This window comes from Pseudorca crassidens, chromosome 2, assembly GCF_039906515.1.
Source record: "Pseudorca crassidens isolate mPseCra1 chromosome 2, mPseCra1.hap1, whole genome shotgun sequence".
Classification (NCBI taxonomy): domain Eukaryota; kingdom Metazoa; phylum Chordata; class Mammalia; order Artiodactyla; family Delphinidae; genus Pseudorca; species Pseudorca crassidens.
Window position 1 is genome coordinate 7,720,523 of NC_090297.1, and position 18,332 is coordinate 7,738,854.

Sequence of the window (18,332 nt, forward strand, 5' to 3'; positions counted from 1 at the left end):
TTCAGTAGTTGTGGCACGTGGGCTCAGTAGTTGTGGCTCGCGGGCTCTAGAGCACAGGCTCAGTAGTTATGGCGCAAGGGCTTAGTTGCTCCGCGGCATGTGGGATCTTCCCGGACCAGGGCTCAAACCCGTGTCCCCTGCATTGGCAAGCAGATTCTTAACCACTGCACCGCCAGGGAAGCCCCCTCTCATTGCTTTTTGAGACACTGGTCAGAAATTGAAATTCTGTTTATCTACCTTTAGTTCATATTATAAATTACAAGAGAAAAAAGTCCTCAGCCTGATTTCAAACCAGATAACAACCCTGAAGATTCTAAGGTCAATCTTGCCTTTACAAGTGGGGACTCATGTTTTCAAAGAATTCTGAGTAGTCCTAAGAGGAAAGGTTGATTCTAGCCTGCCATCTTCGCCATACAGCTCGGGAGGGCCTGTCTGTCCTGCTGTCTTTTTTGTCTGTTCTTTCCTCCCAGCAGTAGCTGACAAAAGGGTGCTTCCCCTCTACAAAAGGTGAAGTGTATGCCTTTATCTAATGCTGATTTCCTCCTAAACTTGGGGGCCTGGTAGGGGCCGTTTGGTTGCTGTTTCCTATGGTTATATTTTTCACTGATAGGAGGGACTCTGTTTTCTTTTTCAGTTTTAGGCTCTATTGTTAGATCAGAGTTTGCTTTGCTCTGTCTCTGTAGACCCTCTGATGGACACCCTGATGACTGACCCCGTGCGGCTGCCCTCTGGCACCATCATGGACCGCTCCATCATCCTGCGGCACTTGCTGAACTCCCCCACGGACCCCTTCAACCGACAGACGCTGACAGAGAGCATGCTGGAGCCAGGTAGAGGAGGGCATGGCTCGAACTGCAGTGCCTGCACCTGTACTGAGCAGTGAGGCCAAAATCGTGTATCAGAGAGTAGTCAAAAGGGGGAAATTTAACAAATCCAGACACTACATGGTTTCTGACACTTAATGGACAAGACATAAAACATTCTTTGCTCTTTTTCACTACAGAATTCCAGTTCTTACTTTTCATGTCCTATTTCTTCTTCAGCCTTCAGTTCAGTGAGGGAATGAATTGCCTTTTCTTTCCCTTTATACAGAACTACAAGCATCATCTCTCAGGAAGAGCCCTCCCATCTGGGGTAGTAATTCTTTCCTTTCTTTTCTCAGTGCCAGAACTGAAAGAACAGATTCATGCCTGGATGAGAGAGAAACAGAACAATGATCATTAAACCATCCCCCTTGCCCACCCTCTGCGAGAAACAGCCAAGGCCGGCGAGGCAGGCAGGAGCAGCATCGGTGGTGCAAATGCTGTTCACATGTTGGAGGCCAGAAGTGGCAAAATACACCAAGAGCCTACCCAGAGCGACCAAACAGTGGAGACCGGAAGGGACATGAATAAGAAGAGTAGCCCAATTCCTGTACATATATTTAAGTGACAGACGTGGTCAAAAGCTTGAGGGATACGTTTTATGATTGCTTGTGTAATAGAGCACGTCCTTCATATGTCACAATTTGGGGCTTTTGCTACGGAAGTCTTTTAGTGATTGATGACGAATGGGTCTGGGCAGCATCCCCTTCATCCCTTTTTTTTTTTTTTTTTTTTTTTTTCCTAAATCCAGTATCCGTTGGTTTTGATTGTGATTAGAGAACCTTGGACATTTTGCTGCTAAGACTCTTCCCCCCGCCGGCCCCATCCTGATCCTACTTGCACTGCTGTGGATTTTTTTTAAGAGAAGCAAAAACAAAAATAAACTCTTTTCCCTGGCCCTCCAAACATTTATTCTGTGAGATAACTGTGCCTGCAACAAAGTGTTAATCCTGGGATCGTATTTTTATATCATATTCACATATTTGTTTTTTTAATTGGTGTTAGATGACATGATTAATAAAAAAGGCAAGATATTTTCAGAATTTGAATTTCAGTTTTTTTTTTTTATTATTTTGAAATGTCCCTTAAAATTTTTTTTTATTCTAAACAAAATGAAGAGAATCCTGTTGCTCTGGTCCTTGTAGTGAGTCCACGATTAGGAATCTGAGGAACAGCTGCAGCAAAGGAAGCATTTAAGTGTATCAGGATTTCGCGTCTTACGGTTTGGGGGGGGGGTTGGGTTATTTTTAATGCTATGTGACAGTTGGAAACCTTTATAGTTATCCTGCGAGGGTAAATAAATTCCTCAACCCTTGAGTCTGTGAGTTCAAGGCAGGGGTCGTTTGTATGATGTGTCCTGTGGGGCTTGGCCTTACCAAAGCAAAAAAGGGGTGCAAGAAATGTGGAAGTACATCTGCTTGTAAAAACACACACAAAGAAAAACATACACACACACACACACACACACACATAAGATTTTTTGTATTACTGCTCCCTACTTAACCATACTCGGATTCTTGAATCTCCTTTGGGGTAAAAAAGAATTTGAAACCATAAAGTGTTTTGAAGAAATTAAGTCTACAAAAACATACTTTCTTTTTCTTTTCCTTTCTTTCCCGCTCCACAGACAATGTCCTCTGTTCAGTTCCTGACGCAAACTACAATAAATGGTGATACACATTCAGAAGGAATCTTCTTTGAGTCTCTTCTTTTTGTGGAAAACAAAGGGGTGGGTGAAGACCAAGAGCCAGATGTGTTGGCATGTGGTACATGATCTTTCCTGGAGCCAATTAGGAGTTGCTGTTTTTAAAATAAAACTTTCCTATTGTGTCAGTCTTGATGCTCCAGTTGGTTCTTGTGTCACTGTTTGCTTGTTCAAGGGGGTTGAGCTTTGTCATGTTCAGTCTCTTCAGTTCTCAGGTGGTTACCCTATTGCAAATATATTTTCCCTGACCTTGAAAATTTTTGCTCAAGTTCAGCCCATCTCATGAACATTATCTTAGGTACTGCAGTTGATGAAACCTACCAGCTCATGTAATAAGAGCAAGCGTTTCTGCAGCACTTACTGTGTGCCAACCTATGCCAAGGCCTTTACATGTACGATTTCGTTCTCTAAGATGGGACAATCATCTTTGTTTTTTTTCCAGCAGGTCAGGGTGTGGGATGTGGAGAGGTTAGGTCACTTGCTCAAGGTCACCTGGCCAATTAGTGGAAGAGCAGGTGTCCAGGCTCCAGAGTCCATGCCCTCAGCCACTACTCTTGAGCACGTTTGGACTAAATCAACTTTTTCCTTTTTCCAAAAAATATAATGTATTCCTGTTAACAACAATTTTAGACAATATAGGTAAAAGAAAGCCAAAGTCACCTGTAATCCCACTGTGCAGATAATTGTTAATTTATTTTTTACCAAGTTTATATGCATTTATGCCTATACAGTTAATGATGTTTATTGGCTTCTATTGCCAGTTTTGTTTCTCCATGTCATGCATGTGTATTGTTTCTCTCCTCTCTATCCAGAAGATAAACTCTGCAGAGGTTTATCAGGTTCAGGCACAGGTTCTGTCGTGTTATTTGCATGCCTCACTCTTTCCCCATGAATGTAATAAGATGCTGCTTTACCCCTTCAGATGTACTCATCATTTTGAAAATTCAGAATTCGGAGGTTTGAAGGACCTTCTGCCGGCTAGGGCATTCCTACTTGTACTGTCTCTAGGGGGAAGATGTTTGCTATTTCTATTTTTAGAGTCTAAGGCTTGCTATTGTATAGAAACTTGTGACTGCCTTCATTCTGTGAATTATGGATATTAAAGTAAGTTCCAAAATATTTTAAAAGTAGGCCTTGGCTACAAGGAAGATGGCCAAACAGGAAGGAGGATCTGAGAATCAGAAGAGCAGAAGAGAAATGATCCTGAAGAGAAGGATCATTAAAATAGCTTCTTAGTCGTCTTGTGACTCACTATTGTGTGGGTTTTTAAACGGAGTTGATAAGAATATCTTTTAAAAAAATAGCCGAGCACGTTATTTTGTTCACATTTTGTAACCTTTGGGTTTGGTACATAAAATAGTGAATTTCACAGTGTTGTGTTGAGGTGCTAAGGGGAGATAAATAGGCCCTATCTGAGTAGGTAACTTTTTTTTTTTTTTTTTTTTTTTTTTTGCGGTACGCGAGCCTCTCACTGTGTGGCCTCTCCCGTTGAGGAGCACAGGCTCCGGACGCGCAGGCTCAGTGGCCATGGCTCACAGGTCCAGCCGCCCCGTGGCACGTGGGATCTTCTCAGACCAGGGCACGAACCCGTGTCCCCTGCATCAGCAGGCGGACTCTCAACCACTGCGCCACCAGGGAAGCCCCCAAGGTAACTTTTTGATTGAAGGAAACATCCACAGTATGAGCTTGATGTTTGGATCAGCTGGCATTGGGCTGAGGAAATCACCCTTGGTTGATAAATGTGCATTTTATGAGCATTTTCTATGTACAAGCCACTCTCATATATGAATTTGTTATCTCCTCAACAGTTGTGTAAAGGGGACAGGGAAGTGGCATATGAATCTAGGCCATCTGGGCTTCAGGCTGTGATCCCTTCACCACTCCTGCTGTGTGGCAGTTCAGTGGTCCCTCAGTATCTGCAGGAGGTTGGTTCCAGGACCCCAAGAAATATCAAAATCTGCAGATGCTCGAGTTCCTTATATAAAATGGTGTAGTGTTTGCTTATAACCTTCCCATGTACTTTAAATCATCTCTAGATTACTTATAATATCTAATGCAGTGTAAATAGTTGTAAATACAATGTAAATAGTTGATAGCGGGCGACGAATTCAAGTTTTGCCTTTCTGGAACTTTCTGGAGTCTTCAAACCGTGGCTGGTTTAATCTGGATGTGGAACCCGCATATACAGAGGGCCAACTATATTCCAGAATGGTCCAAGTTCATAATGGCAAAGGAGATATGGAGAAGCAGCATAGCATTCCAGAAGGCACTTTGGCCTTGGGGTCAACTCTAGACTCAACCCTCATTTTATTTTTTAAAGTTTTTTATACAGCAGGTTCTTATTATCTGTTTCATACATATTAGTATATATATGTCAATCCCAATTCATCCCACCACCATCACCATTCCCCCCCGCTTTTCCCCCTTGGTGTCCATACATTTGTTCTCTATATCCGTGTCTCTGTTTCTGCCTTGCAAACTGGTTCATCTGTACCATTTTTCTAGATTCCACATATATGCGTTGATATACGATACTTGTTTTTCTCTTTCTGACTTACTTCACTCTGTATGACCGTCTCTAGGTCCATCCACGTCTCTGCAAATGACCCAATTTCGTTCCTTTTTATGGCTGAGTAATATTCCATTGTCTATATGTACCACATCTTCTTTATCCATTCATCTGTCAATGGGCATTTAGGTTGCATGACCTGGCTATTGTAAATAGTGCTGCAATGAACATAGGGGTGCATGTGTCTTTTTGAATTACGGTTTTCTCAGGGTATATGCCCAGTAGTGGGATTGCTGTATCATATGGTAATTCTAGTTTTAGTTTTTTAAGGAACCTCCATAATGTTCTCCATTCAACTCTCATTTTAAATGGTTAAATAACTTCAGTCTCACAGCTTTCAATATCAGACACTCACTGTTGACCCCCAAATTTGTATCTCCAGCCCATACCTCCCTCCTGTACTGCAGACACTGGACACCTCAAATGTCTAAAAGACCCTTGGAATTCACATATCTAAATCAAGTTCCTTATATTTCACCCCAAACCTGATCCTCTTAGTCTCCCCATCACAGTAAATGTCAACTCTGTCCTTCCAGTTTTGTCACTCAGTTCAAAACTTTGGGGTCATCCTTTACTCCTGTTTTACCCTTTTCCTATTCAGTCTGCCCACAAATTTCTCAGCTCTGCCTATAAAATAGACCCAGAATTCAACTGCTTCTCACCAGGTCCACTGCTGTTATTGGTCTGAGTCATCATTAGCGGTGTTCTAGATTATTTCAACAGCATCATGACTGGTCTCCCTGTTCGTCCCTCGTCCTTTCTCAAAACAGCAGCTGAAACAGTCTTGTTAAAACTTAACTAAGGTTATGTCACTTCTCTGCTCAAAACCCTCCAGTGGCTTCCTAATCCCCTCAGAATAAAAGAAGCCCTTACACTGGCCTAGAAGGCAGTACCCACCCACCACATTATCTCTTTGACCTCATATCCTGTAACCTCCCCTAACTCCAACCATTAAGCCACCCTGGGCTCATGGTCCTCCTTAAACTGTAGGCACGCTCTTCACCCCTCCTAGGTCCCTGGTACTTGTGGCTCCCTCTACAAGGAATCTTCTTCCCACAGAGAAATACATAGATCACTCACTCCCTTATTTGCTTGAGGTCTTTACTCAAAAATCAGGAACTTCCCTGGCAGTCTAGTGGTTAAGACTCCAAGCTTCCCCTGCAGGGGACAAAGGTTCAATCCTTTGTCGGGGAACTAAGATCCCACATGCCGCACGGTGTGGCCAAAAACAAACAAACAAAAAATTCACCTTTTCGAGCCCTTCCTTGTTCACTCTTTTTATTTATTTATTTTTTATGAATTTATTTATTTTTGGCTGCGTTGGGTTTTTGTTGCTACGCGCGGGCTTTCTCTAGTTGTGGCGAGTGGGGGCTACTCTTCATTGCGGTGCGCAGGCTTCTCATTGCAGTGGCATCTCGTTGCAGAGCACGGGCTCCAGGCGCACGGGCCTCAGCAGCTGTGGCATGCGGGCTCATTAGTTGTGGCTTGCGGGCTCCAGAGCGCAGGCTCAGTAGTTGTGGCACACGGGCTTAGTTGCTCCACAGCATGTGTGATCTTCCCGGACCAGGGCTTGAGTTTGTGTCCCCTGCATTGGCAGGCAGATTCTTAACCACTGCGCCACCAGGGAAGTCCCTGTTCACTCTTTTTTAAAACTGCAATTCATTCACCCACTTTTGCTATGCTTTGCTAGTCCCTTTCTTTGCATTTTCTCCTTAGCATTCTAAGAGATAGCATCATTATCTAACAGTCTATATATACTATTTTCTTGATTACAATCTGTTTCTCCCCACTAGAATGTATGCCCCATGAGGGCAGAGATTTTAGTCTGTTATGTATCCCCAGCACCTAGAAGAGTGCCTAGCACAGAGTAAATGCTCAGTATGTTTGTTGAATGAATGATCTCTTCATATATTTGTTTGTCATTCCAGTTGCGTCAGTTATCTATCGCTGCATAACAAAATACCCCCAAATTTAGTGGCTTGATACAATAACAGTGATTTTATCTCCCACAATTCTGGAGGTCCCAAGAGCAAGCACCCGCAAAGACCAGACAGAAGCTGTGTTGCCTTTTACAACTCAGGTTTGGAAGTAACATAGGGGCCCTTCTGCCTTAGTCACGAGCCCACCTGGATTTAAGGGGAAAGAACAAACAGCCCAACCTCATGATGGGAAGACATTAACGTCACACTGTAAGAAGAGCATCTGGGATGGGAGATGTTGTTCTGGCCATCCTGCAAAATAAGATCTGCCATATTCCCTCTCTAGTAACAATTTACACTCTTCCTAGTACATCCCTTCCTCTAAGACTCCCAAATTTCATCCCATTATGACATCATCTTGAAGTCCATTGTCTCGTCCTTCAAAGCACGCCTAGGTATAGATGAGCCTCCTCAGATCTGATTCTTTGGGTACCATCGAGTGCTATTCCTCTGGACCCAAAGATATGTGAACTAAAGATAAAAGTTATCTCCACACATGGAGAGCATATAATGATGGGCCAGGCGTAGAAAAACCATTATAGACGCTCCTGTTCAAAAAGTTGGCAACTGGGAACACGCATGAGTCACTGGTCCATAGTAATTCGGAAATCCAGTTAGGCGTGTGTTGCCAGTTCCTTGTTCGGGGATCAATCCTACAGCCTGTGAATTGTTCACAAAGGCTCTCACTTCCATCTTCTGGACTCTTGGTTTCTGCCTCTGAATCTTTTCTTTCTTTTCCACAGGAAAACTGAATTGCAACTAAGTACCCTTCCTCATTTCTTTCCTGCTTGTGAAGAGATTGGGTTCCAGAGTCTCTTTTCATGCTGTACTTTTTCTGTCCCTTTTCATTTAAGCTGGAGGTACTTTCCTCAGAACAGTTCTCTTAAAATTGTGTGGGTTTTCTATGAATCTTCTTGGGTTTACTCTTCCAGACAAAAGCCACAACCGCAAATGTCTTCATGAGAGACTCTTCTCTATTTTGAATTTCTTGTGAAACCCTTAAATCTTTCTGAGATCTCAAGAAAGGATTTTACAGTCATGTTCTTGACCTCATCTTTAGACGTTTACCTGACAGTGGTCTCTGTTTGATTTCTGCCCAGAAGCCGTTCTTCCATAGGCAATGAGAAGTCAAGTGACACATTCATTATTCCTGCCTTGAAATTTCCTTACCTTGGTCATTGAGTTCACTAGGTATATTTCTTCTCTTCACATTACCACAGATGACAGAGTTGCCAAAATTTCCACCACTCCATAGAAAGCGTTCCCTTTCCTCCAGCTTCCAATAACATTTACTCACTTTGCTTTAAAGCCTCTTAGATGCCCTGTAGGCCTCACTAAAGTCTCCTCAATGTCTTCTGCCTGCCATTCAGTCCCAAAGCCAATGCCCTGTAATTTAGGCTTGGTTACAATCGCACCCACTTCCAAGACCTAAATCTTGCTGCTAAACAGATTTAATGGCTTAAAACATTAGTTATTATTTAATGATCATCTATCATGGTTCTGGGCTGGCCTGAGCTCAACAAGGCAGTTCTCACTCAGGGTCTCTTAGGCCATTACAATCATAGTGGCTGAGGCTGGAGTCATTGTAAAGGCTTCCTCATTCACATCTGGCTGTTGGCTGGGACCCAACTGGGACAGTTGGCTGGGACCCAACTGGGACTGTTGGCTGGAGCACCTACACATGGCCTCCCTGGGGCTTTTGGCTTCACATACCAGGTTCTAAGAGCTAGCACCCCAAGAGGACCCAGCAGAAGTTGGTTTTTTATGACCTAGCAGCCTCGAAAGTCATATACAGTCGCAGTCCTGCCCAGGTTCAAGGGGAAGGAACACAGACCCCACCTCTCAATGTGGGGAATTCCAGTGTCACATTTTAAAAACAACATGTGGGGGACTTCCCTGGTGGTCCAGTGGTTAAGACTCCATGCTCCCAGTGCAGGGGGCCTGGGTTTGATACCTGTAAGGGAACTAGATCCCACATGCCACAACTAAAAGAGCCTGCACGCCGCAACGAAGATACGGCGCAGCTAAATAAATAAATAACTATTAAGAAAAAACCAAAACAAAACAGCATGTGCATGGGGAGATCTCATTGAGCCATCTTAGAAAATGCAATCATCCACACAGTTTTCCCCCTTCTGTAAAATGACAATTCTGTGTTTTCCTGCCCCTTTTCTTGCTGTTTTGTAGGCATTCTTTTGTATTTTCTAGAATTTACTCCCTAGTCAGTTTTAGAGGTTGGGAATATCTTCCGCCAATCTGTTATCACTCTGATAGATTTGTTGTAATCTTGTTTTTTTGAGTGGAAGTTCTGTTATATCTACCTATATATATATATTTTTTTTTGTTGTTGTTGTTGTTGTTGTTGTTGTTGTTGTACACGGGCCTCTCAGTGTTGTGGCCTCTCCCGTTGCAGAGAACAGGCTCCGGACGTGCAGGCTCAGCGGCCATGGCTCACGGGCCCAGCCGCTCCGCGGCATGTGGGATCTTCCCGGACCGGGGCACGAACCCGTGTCCCCTGCATCGGCAGGCGGACTCTCAACCACTGCGCCACCAGGGAAGCCCTCTACCTATATTTTTGTTTATGGATTTTTAGAGGTAAAATTCACATAACATACAATTAACCATCTTTTTTTTTCATTGGGTTACAGTTGTTTTACAATGTTGTGTTAGTTTCTACTGTACAGTGGAGTTCCCTGTGCTATACAGCAGGTTCTTATTAATTATCTATTTTATACATATTAGTGTGTATATGTCAATCCCAGTCTCCCAATTCATCACCCCCACCCCCCGCTTTCCCCCCTTGCTGTCCATACGCTTGTTCTCTACACGTGTGTCTCTATTTCTGCCTTGCAAAATGGTTCATCTGTACGATTTTTCTAGATTCCACATACATGCGTTAGTATACAATATAATTAACCATCTTAATGTTTAAAATTCAGTGGTGTTGGACTTCCCTGGTGGTGCAGTGAAGAATCCGCCTGCCAATGCAGGGGACACGGGTTTGAGCCCTGCTCCGGGAAGATCCCACATGCCACGGAGCAACTAAGCCCACGTGCCACAACTACTGAGTCTGCGCTCTAGAGCCCACGAGCCACAACTACTGAGCCCACGTGCCACAGCTACTTAAGCCCGTGCGCCTAGAGCCCGTGCTCCACAACAAGAGAAGCCACCGCAAGTGAGAAGCCGCGTATTGCAACGAAGAGTAGCCCCCGCTCGCCACAACTAGAGAAAGCCCGTGCACAGCAACGAAGACCCAACGCAGCCGAATTAATTAATTAAAATTTAAAAAAATTCAGTGGTGTTTAGTGTATTCACAGTGTTGAGCAATGACCAGCTTTTTCAAGTTTCAAAACCATGAATGTGATTTCAGGACTTTACATTTTTTTAATTTAATCTTTCTTTTAAGTCTTTTTTTTTTAAGTGAACCATTTTTAAAGTCTTTATTGAATTTGTTACAATATTGCTTCTGTTTTATGTTTTGGTTTTCTGGCCGAGAGGCATATGGGATCTCAGCTCCCCAACCAGGGATCGAACCCGCACCCCCTGCATTGGAAGGCAAAGTCTTAAACACTGGACCGCCAGGGAAGTCCCTAATTTAATCTACTGAATAAGAAATATGTACAGGGAATTCCCTGGTGGTCCAGTGGTTAGGACTCCACGCTTTCGCTGCTAAGGGCGAGGGTTCAATCCCTGGTTTGGAAACTAAGATCCTGCAAGCCAGGTGGAGCAGCCAGAAAAAAGAAAAAGAAAAAGAAATATGTACAAACAGTTCAAAATACAAGAAGTACCTGCCTCCTCATTTCCACCCCAGTCCTCCATCCTCCCAATATCCCTCCCACTGCTGTTACCAGTTTTCTTTTCCAACAGAAATGGTAGTACTACACTGCCTGCTTCTTGCTTTTTTCCATGTAAAATATACCTTGGAATCCTTCTTTTTTTCTTCCAGCAGCACAAATATTCTATTATCACTAAGTCATCTATTGATAGCACTTAGGCTGATTGCAATCTGGGTTACCTCAAGCAGTGCAGCAGTGAACTACCTTGTAAATACATCGTTGTATGCATGCAAACATATGTTAAGATATATTCCTGGGCTTCCCTGGTGGCGCAGTGGTTAAGAATCCGCCTGCCAGTGCAGGGGACACGGGTTCGAGCCCCGGTCCTGGAGGATCCCACATGCTGCGGAGCAACTAAGCCCATGGGCCACAACAGCTGAGCCTGCGCTCTAGAGCCCGCAAGCCACACCTACTGAGCCCGTGTGCTGCAGCTACTGAAGCCCGCGTGCCTGGAGCCCATGCTCCACAACGAGAGAAGCCCGCGTACCGCAGCGAAGAGTGGCCCCCTGCTCGCCGCAACTGGAGAAAGCCTGCGCGCAGCAACGAAGACCCAACGCAGCCAAAAATAAATAAATTTTAAAAAAAAAGATATATTCCTAGCAATGGAATTAGATGATCAAAGAGTATATAAAATTCCAATTTTGCTATATATGGGGATGTACCATTTACCTTCTCACCAGCAGTATATGAGAGACCCTTTTGGGAGGTGGTTAGGGAAGGTGTCTCTGAAAAAGTACCATTTAAAAATCTTGAAAGCAGGGAATTACCTGGCAGTCCAATGGTTAGGACTAGGCGCTTCCTCTGCAGGGGGACCAAGTCCGATCCCTGGTCAGGGAGCTAGGATTCCATGAGCCACGCAGCCAAAAAGAAAAAAGTCTTGAAAGTAATGTAGAGGGGCCTGCAGAGATCTGTGGGAAGAGTGGTCCAGACTATGGAAACATACAAATGCAGAAGCTACGGCTGGAGTTCTCTTGGTACGTTTAAGGAACAGCGAGGAGGCAAGTGTACTGGAGGGAAGTAAGCAAGGCTGTGAGTAGTAGGAGATGAGGTTAGAGAAACTGAGAGGGCTGGAGAGATGGTGGCTACACATGACAGGCCATTGCAAGGACTATGCTTTCACCTTGAGTGAGAGCGATTTGTATTGAAAGGTGTGAGCAGAAGAGTGACACCACCCAACACTCATTCATGTTATCAACTCTGGCTACTGTGGAAAACAGATTGAAAAGGGGACGGCAAGTGTAAAAACAAAGAAATGAGGGCACCCAGTGGAAGGCTATTGCAGCAATTCAGGAACGAATGATGGGAGGCTTAGGCCAGGCAGTAGCAGCAGAGCTGTGAAGTGTGGAGATTCTGAAAATATTTTGAAGGTACAGTCAAAAGATTTGTCGATTGCCTGGATGTGAGAATGAGAGAAAAAAGGGGATTAAATTTGGCCCTAAATTTTCAGCTTGAACAGCTTGAGAGATGCAGTTGCCATTTACTTACAAGCGGAAGACTGAAACAAGAGTAAATTGAGGCAGGGAAACTCAGTTGCTTCATTTTGTTCATTTTATTTTATTTTTTAAAATTAATTAATTTAGGGGCTTCCCTGGTGGTGCAGTGGTTGAGAGTCCGCCTGCCGATGCAGGGGACGTGGGTTTGTGCCCCGGTCCGGGAAGATCCCACATGCCGCGGAGCGGCTGGGCCCGTGAGCCATGGCCGCTGAGCCTGCGCGTCCGGAGCCTGTGCTCCGCAACGGGAGAGGCCACAACACTGAGAGGCCCGCGTACCGAAAAAAAAAAAATTAATTAATTTAATTTATTTTTGACTGTGTTGGGTCTTTGTTGCTGTGCACGGGCTTTCTCTAGTTGCAGCGAGCGGGGGCTACTCTTCGTTTTGGTGCACAGGCTTCTCATTGCTGTGGCTTCTCTTGTTGCAGAGTACGGGTTCTAGGTTAATGGGCTTCAGTAGTTGTGGCATGCGGGCTCAGTAGTTGTGGCGCACGGGCTTAGTTGCTCCACGGCATGTGGGATCTTCCCGGACCAGGGATCGAAACTGTGCCCCTTGCATTGGCAGGTGGATTCTTAACCACTGCGCCACCAGGGAAGTCCCTATATTAATATATTTAATTTAATATATTTAAATCTGACTTTTCGTGATCAATATTACGTCATAAGAATGAGTGTAGTCAGTATTGCTGCATTACCTATGATTCATTCATTTTCATTGCTATATATATTTCATTGTTTAAATATACCAAAATATTTTTTATCTATTTTACTGTTGACAGAGACTTGTAGCTCCAGTTTGGAACTACTATTAATAATGTAGCTATGAACATTCTTGAATATGTTTCAGGGTCCATTTGATGTTGGATTTTTGGATCTTGGATTTTTGTCAAATGCATTTTCTGCGTCTATTGAGATGTTAATATAGTTTGGGTTTTTTTAGGCTGTTAATGTGATGAATTACACTGATTAATTTTTGAATGTTAAACCTTGCCATCCTGGGAGAAATCCCACTAGGACGTCATGTATTATTTTTTTCATATATTGTTTGACTCAATTTGCTAAAATTTTGTTGAGTTTTTACATCTATCTATATCTATATCTAATATAATCAATATTTATATTGGTTTATAGTTTTTCTTTCTTATAATACCTTTTTCTGGTTTTAGTAACTTCCTCACTGACTTTTCCTCTGTATTTGAGATGCCAATTTTCAAAGTCACTATATCGTATAAATCAGTGATTTAGCATTATAACTTATGATGCCATTTCTCTTTTTCTCACTCTCTATGTATATACCTATACACATATTTTCTAAATGTTTCCCCTGTTAGTCCCTTCTTGGTGTCTTCTAGTGGAGTTTCTCAGTCTTATCTTCTGACTCGCTAATTCCTTCTCCGTATGCATTTTCCTGTTGGACCCTGTATCTCCAATTCGTTTTTTAAAATAACTGCTTATTTCATTACTTATTACCCATAGCCTATCTCTTTGAAGATATTTATTATGCTTATTGGAATTTTTTTGTGTGTCTTAGTCCATTAATTCTGCTTCCTCTGATGTAAGTTGTTCAGTTTATGGTCTCTGATTTTTGTTATAGCTGTTTTGCTTCTTAAATGTATAGTTATTTTCTCATGAGCTCATATTCCTTTGGACACTGTAAGTTACCTGGATGGAAATGGTAATGTGTAGTGAGCAGGGCTAAAGCTCAGGCCCTGGTCTGTGCCTTCCTGGTGAGTGAGTGTGTGTGTGTGTGTGTGAGTGTGTGTGTGTGTGTGTGTGTGTGTGTATGTTGGGGGGTGCATCTCAGAGGGTAAAGTTGGTGGCATTACATTATAGGTCTCATGAGTCCCCATTTGTCATCCCAACAGGTCACACTGCCCTTCAAGAAAACTTGTTGGAATTCCCTGGTTGTCCAGTGGTTAGGACTCAGTGCTTTCACTGCCAGGGTGAGGGTTCAATCCCTGGTCAGGGGACCAAGATCCTGCAAGCCGCATGGTACGGCCAAAAAAAAAAAAAGAAAACTTCTTGTACCTCTTCCCCAGCACTGCTCTTACTGTGGTTATAATCACCCGGTCCCTTGGGCATGGAGGAGGGGAAGGGAACAGGAGAAGGGGGTCAGGCTGCCATCACCTCCTATCCCAGAGCATAACTACCTTGTGTCTCCTCACAGATTTCTCAGGTTTTGTATAGTTTCTCAGTCTCTTCCTCAATCTCTCTTCAGGGCCCTCCATGGCTGGGTTCAGTGGTGTAGATTACAGCCTCATCTAATTCACCCAAGAACCCTTGCGGTAGACACTACAGTTGTCCCTCGGTATCTGCAGGGGACTGGCTCCAGAACTCCCACAGATACCCAAATCCACAGATGCTCAAGTCCCTTATATAAAACGGTGCAGTGCAGCTGGCCGTCCTTGTCCACGGGTTCCACATCTGCATGTACAGAGGGCTGACTGGATTATCCATCTCATCCCACAGATGAAGGAACGGAGATTCAGAGGGGTTATATTACTTGCCTGCAACTACACAGGTGCTAATTGAAAACACTGAGACTCGCCTATTTCTCCCTGTAAGGTACTCTTTGGAGTATTTTGTATCAAAAAATAAAGAAACATGGGCAAGAGCTTTGCTTCAGTTGCTTTGAAACCCTGGGGATCCTGGGCTGAAAAAAGGAACGTTGGTGATGCTCTTTTCCAGAAGACCGTCTCCTTTAAATCTTCTGTCCTCTTGTGTCGTGTATCACTTTTTATGGTGGTTTAAATTATTTATGCTGTCTTGTTGAAATCTAAGCACGTTGGATAAATTGCCACTAATTGAAAGGTAGAAAGTGGACAGGCAGGCTGGATTGTGATTAAAAAACAAAAATGAAAACATGGTATCTCCAACCCCGTGACACCTTGAAGTTCTTTCAGTGCAAGGTGTGTGTGTGCATGTGTGTGTGTGTGTGTGTGAAAGAGACAGAAACAGACAGACAGACAGAATGTGCTGTTGTCAGAGCTTGTCTTGTCCGCAGGCCTCTCTGCTCACTTCGCTGGTGGGTTGATAGCCTTTGGCGATTACTTCTGTAGCTTTCAGTGTCCTTGTGAAATGAGCGTGTTACCTTTCAACATTACATGGATGGAAAGAAATGGCTGATGTAATGGCTTTAAAAAAAAAAAAAGACTTCGAGCTCTTATAAAGAAAAGCACATTATGAATAAATAGGGTTAATTCTGAGCTCTAAGTACAGAGTCAGCTGTTTATATAAATATCGTAGATCTAAATGCTTACCTTCTTCCTTAGAGACGCCTTAAAGGCTGAGCTTTTATCATCCTTTCAAACCACAACGTACTGAGGCTGTTAGTAATGCGAAAACATTTTTCCTTTCCAGTTGACTTCTTTAGGATGATTGAGAAATACTCTGGCAGCCAAGGGGACCTCATCCTCAGTTCTCTGCACACTTGCTGCTTTGTGCCCATAAATCTGGGTCGAGAACAACATTTAATTTAGAGCATTGCAGACCACCCTGCTATTCTGACCACTTATCTCAAAACTTTGTGCATATTCATTTAAATGGCCAAAAAAAGGGGGAAAGGAGGTAAGATGAATCAAGTTGGTGGATTTGGGGACACACACTGATGACTATAAGAGGCTCAGAGTATAAACTAGAAGTTTAATGAGTGTCAAGAGATTAAGGTCTTGTTCCTACAGAGAAAAATGTAGGCTCATTTGCAGATTAAGATTAAATTCAAACCCCCAATCCTAACTTTCCCATTAGCTGATTTGCCTGGGAACTCCAACAGTCAGGAAGGTAGCAAGAGAGGGGAATAAAAAATCCAGTTCTTATAGCCCTTACTCATTTTCATTGAGAAAATTGAAGACAGAGTCCCAGTTGAAGGAGAAAAAAGGAAACAAACCTTTTCAAAAGATAAGTAGCTTCTGCTTCTCTGATTGCCAACTGTGGACTAAGAGGCTGAAATTTCTGCCAAGTAAACTCTTTAGCTATAAACTAAATGTATCATCTTTTCTCCTTTTACAAATCTTTTCTTCTCGTTGAAGTGCACACATTCTTGGCTGTGAGGCAGGTATGACCTAATTTCGATGTAAAGTGTGTGGGAGAATGAACTTTTAAAGTCATGCTTCTAAAGCTGAGATGTTTGCGGTAGAGAGAATGGATTTGGTTGAATCAGCCAGAATGCTACCCTGCTTTTGATGGAATTCCAATTTTTCTGCTTCTTCCTTTTTTGATAGTTAGTACTTTGTCAGTGTCTGTCTGTTTTATGTATTATAAAGGGTGGACCGTGCTGTGCTGAAGAGCGTAGTGTTTGGGGCCAGATGTTCATGGATTTGAATCCTGACTCTCTCACCACTTATTAACCATGACCATGAATAAATTACTTAATCTCTGTATGAGTTTTCTGTGGCCGCTATAACAAATTACCACAAACTAGTTGGCTTAGAATAAGAGAATTTTATGATCTCGCATTTCTGGAGGCCAGAATTCTGAAATCTGTATCACTGGGCTGAAAAATCAAAGCACTGGCCAGGCCATGCTGCTTCTGGAGGCTCTTGCCTCTTCCGGCTTGGGGAGACTGCTGGAGTGACTGCATCGCTCCAGTCTCTGCCTCTGTGGCCAGACTGCCTTCCCCACTTTTTTTTTTTTTTTTGCTGCACCACGCGCAAGGCATGTGGGATCTTAGTTCCCTGACCAGGGATCGAACCCACATCCCCTGCGTTGGATGCTCAGAGTCTTTACCACTGGACCGCCAGGGAAGTCCCTTTTTTCTTTTTCCTCACTTCTGTATGTGCAGTCAAATCTCCCTCTGCCTTCCTCTTATAAGGATACACATGCCTGCATTTAGGGCCCATTTTTGATAATCTAGGATAGTCTCCTGGCCTCAAAATACTAAATTTATATCTACAAAGACCCTGTTTCCATATAAGGTAATACTTACAGTTTCCAGGGATTGGGACCTGGTACCGTTGGGAGGCCATTTACCAGTCTCCACAACTTCTCTGAGTTTCCTTATATATGAATTTGCAACAAGAAGAGTACCTGTTTTATAGACTGTTGTGAAGAACAAGTGAGATAATGTGGAGTGCTTAATACAGTTCTTGCTTTATAGTAAATGCTCAGTAAATACCAACTGCTATCATCACTGGCACCACCATCATTACCATCTGTTTAAACTCTTGGTCTCTCTGGAGAGGAAGGAAAAAATCCAGTAAGTACAGAGGCCAAGATATTAGAACCGAAAGTTCTTTAGAACTCATCTACTCTAATCGCCTTACTTAATGATCAAAAACTGAAGTCTAGGGCTTCCCTGGTGGCGCAGTGATTGACAGTCCGCCTGCCAATGCAGGGGACGCGGGTTTGTGTTCCGGTCCGGGAAGATCCCACATGCCGCGGAGCGGCTGCGCCCGTGAGCCATGGTCGCTGAGCCTGCGCGTCCGGAGCCTGTGCTCCACAGCGGGAGAGGCCACAACAGTGAGAGGCCCGCGTACCGCAAAAAAAAACACAAAAAAACGAAAAACTGAAGTCTAGAGATATTGACTTGCTCACGATTCCATAGCTTGGATGAAGCAGGTGTATTTCATGAAAACATTTTAGATATTGTGACTGTAATCAGTAGATACGGAAACAAGGGAAAGGAGAAATAAGCTCACTTAGAGGAAGAGAGAAGAAAGAGTCAATGAGCTTGTTTTTGACTCGATGAGACTATGGCTTTATTATTATGAATATGACAGTGCACTGGACAGTGTGCTTTACACTCACACTTTTTTTTTTTTTTGGGCCACACCACACAGCTTGCAGGAATTTAGTTCCCTGACCAGGGATTGAACCCTGACACAGCAGTGAAGGTGCTGAGTCCTAACCACTGGACCGCCAGGGAATTCCCTACACTCATACTATGATTTGA

The 18,332-nt window shown here is 43.4% G+C and overlaps 1 protein-coding gene across 4 annotated transcripts in view; it reads left to right on the top strand.

Annotated features, from left to right (window-relative positions):
- The window catches only part of UBE4B (ubiquitination factor E4B), a 107,790-nt gene extending 105,236 nt beyond the window's left edge, over positions 1-2,554 (top strand). For all 4 annotated transcript variants that reach the window (XM_067719765.1, XM_067719774.1, XM_067719782.1 and 1 more), the window contains 2 exons: positions 684-830; positions 1,163-2,554. In XM_067719765.1, the coding sequence (XP_067575866.1) occupies positions 684-830; positions 1,163-1,224 (209 nt within the window). In that variant the 3' untranslated portion in view covers positions 1,225-2,554. The remainder of the gene's footprint in view (positions 1-683; positions 831-1,162) is intronic.
- Positions 2,555-18,332: the final 15,778 nt, after the last annotated feature.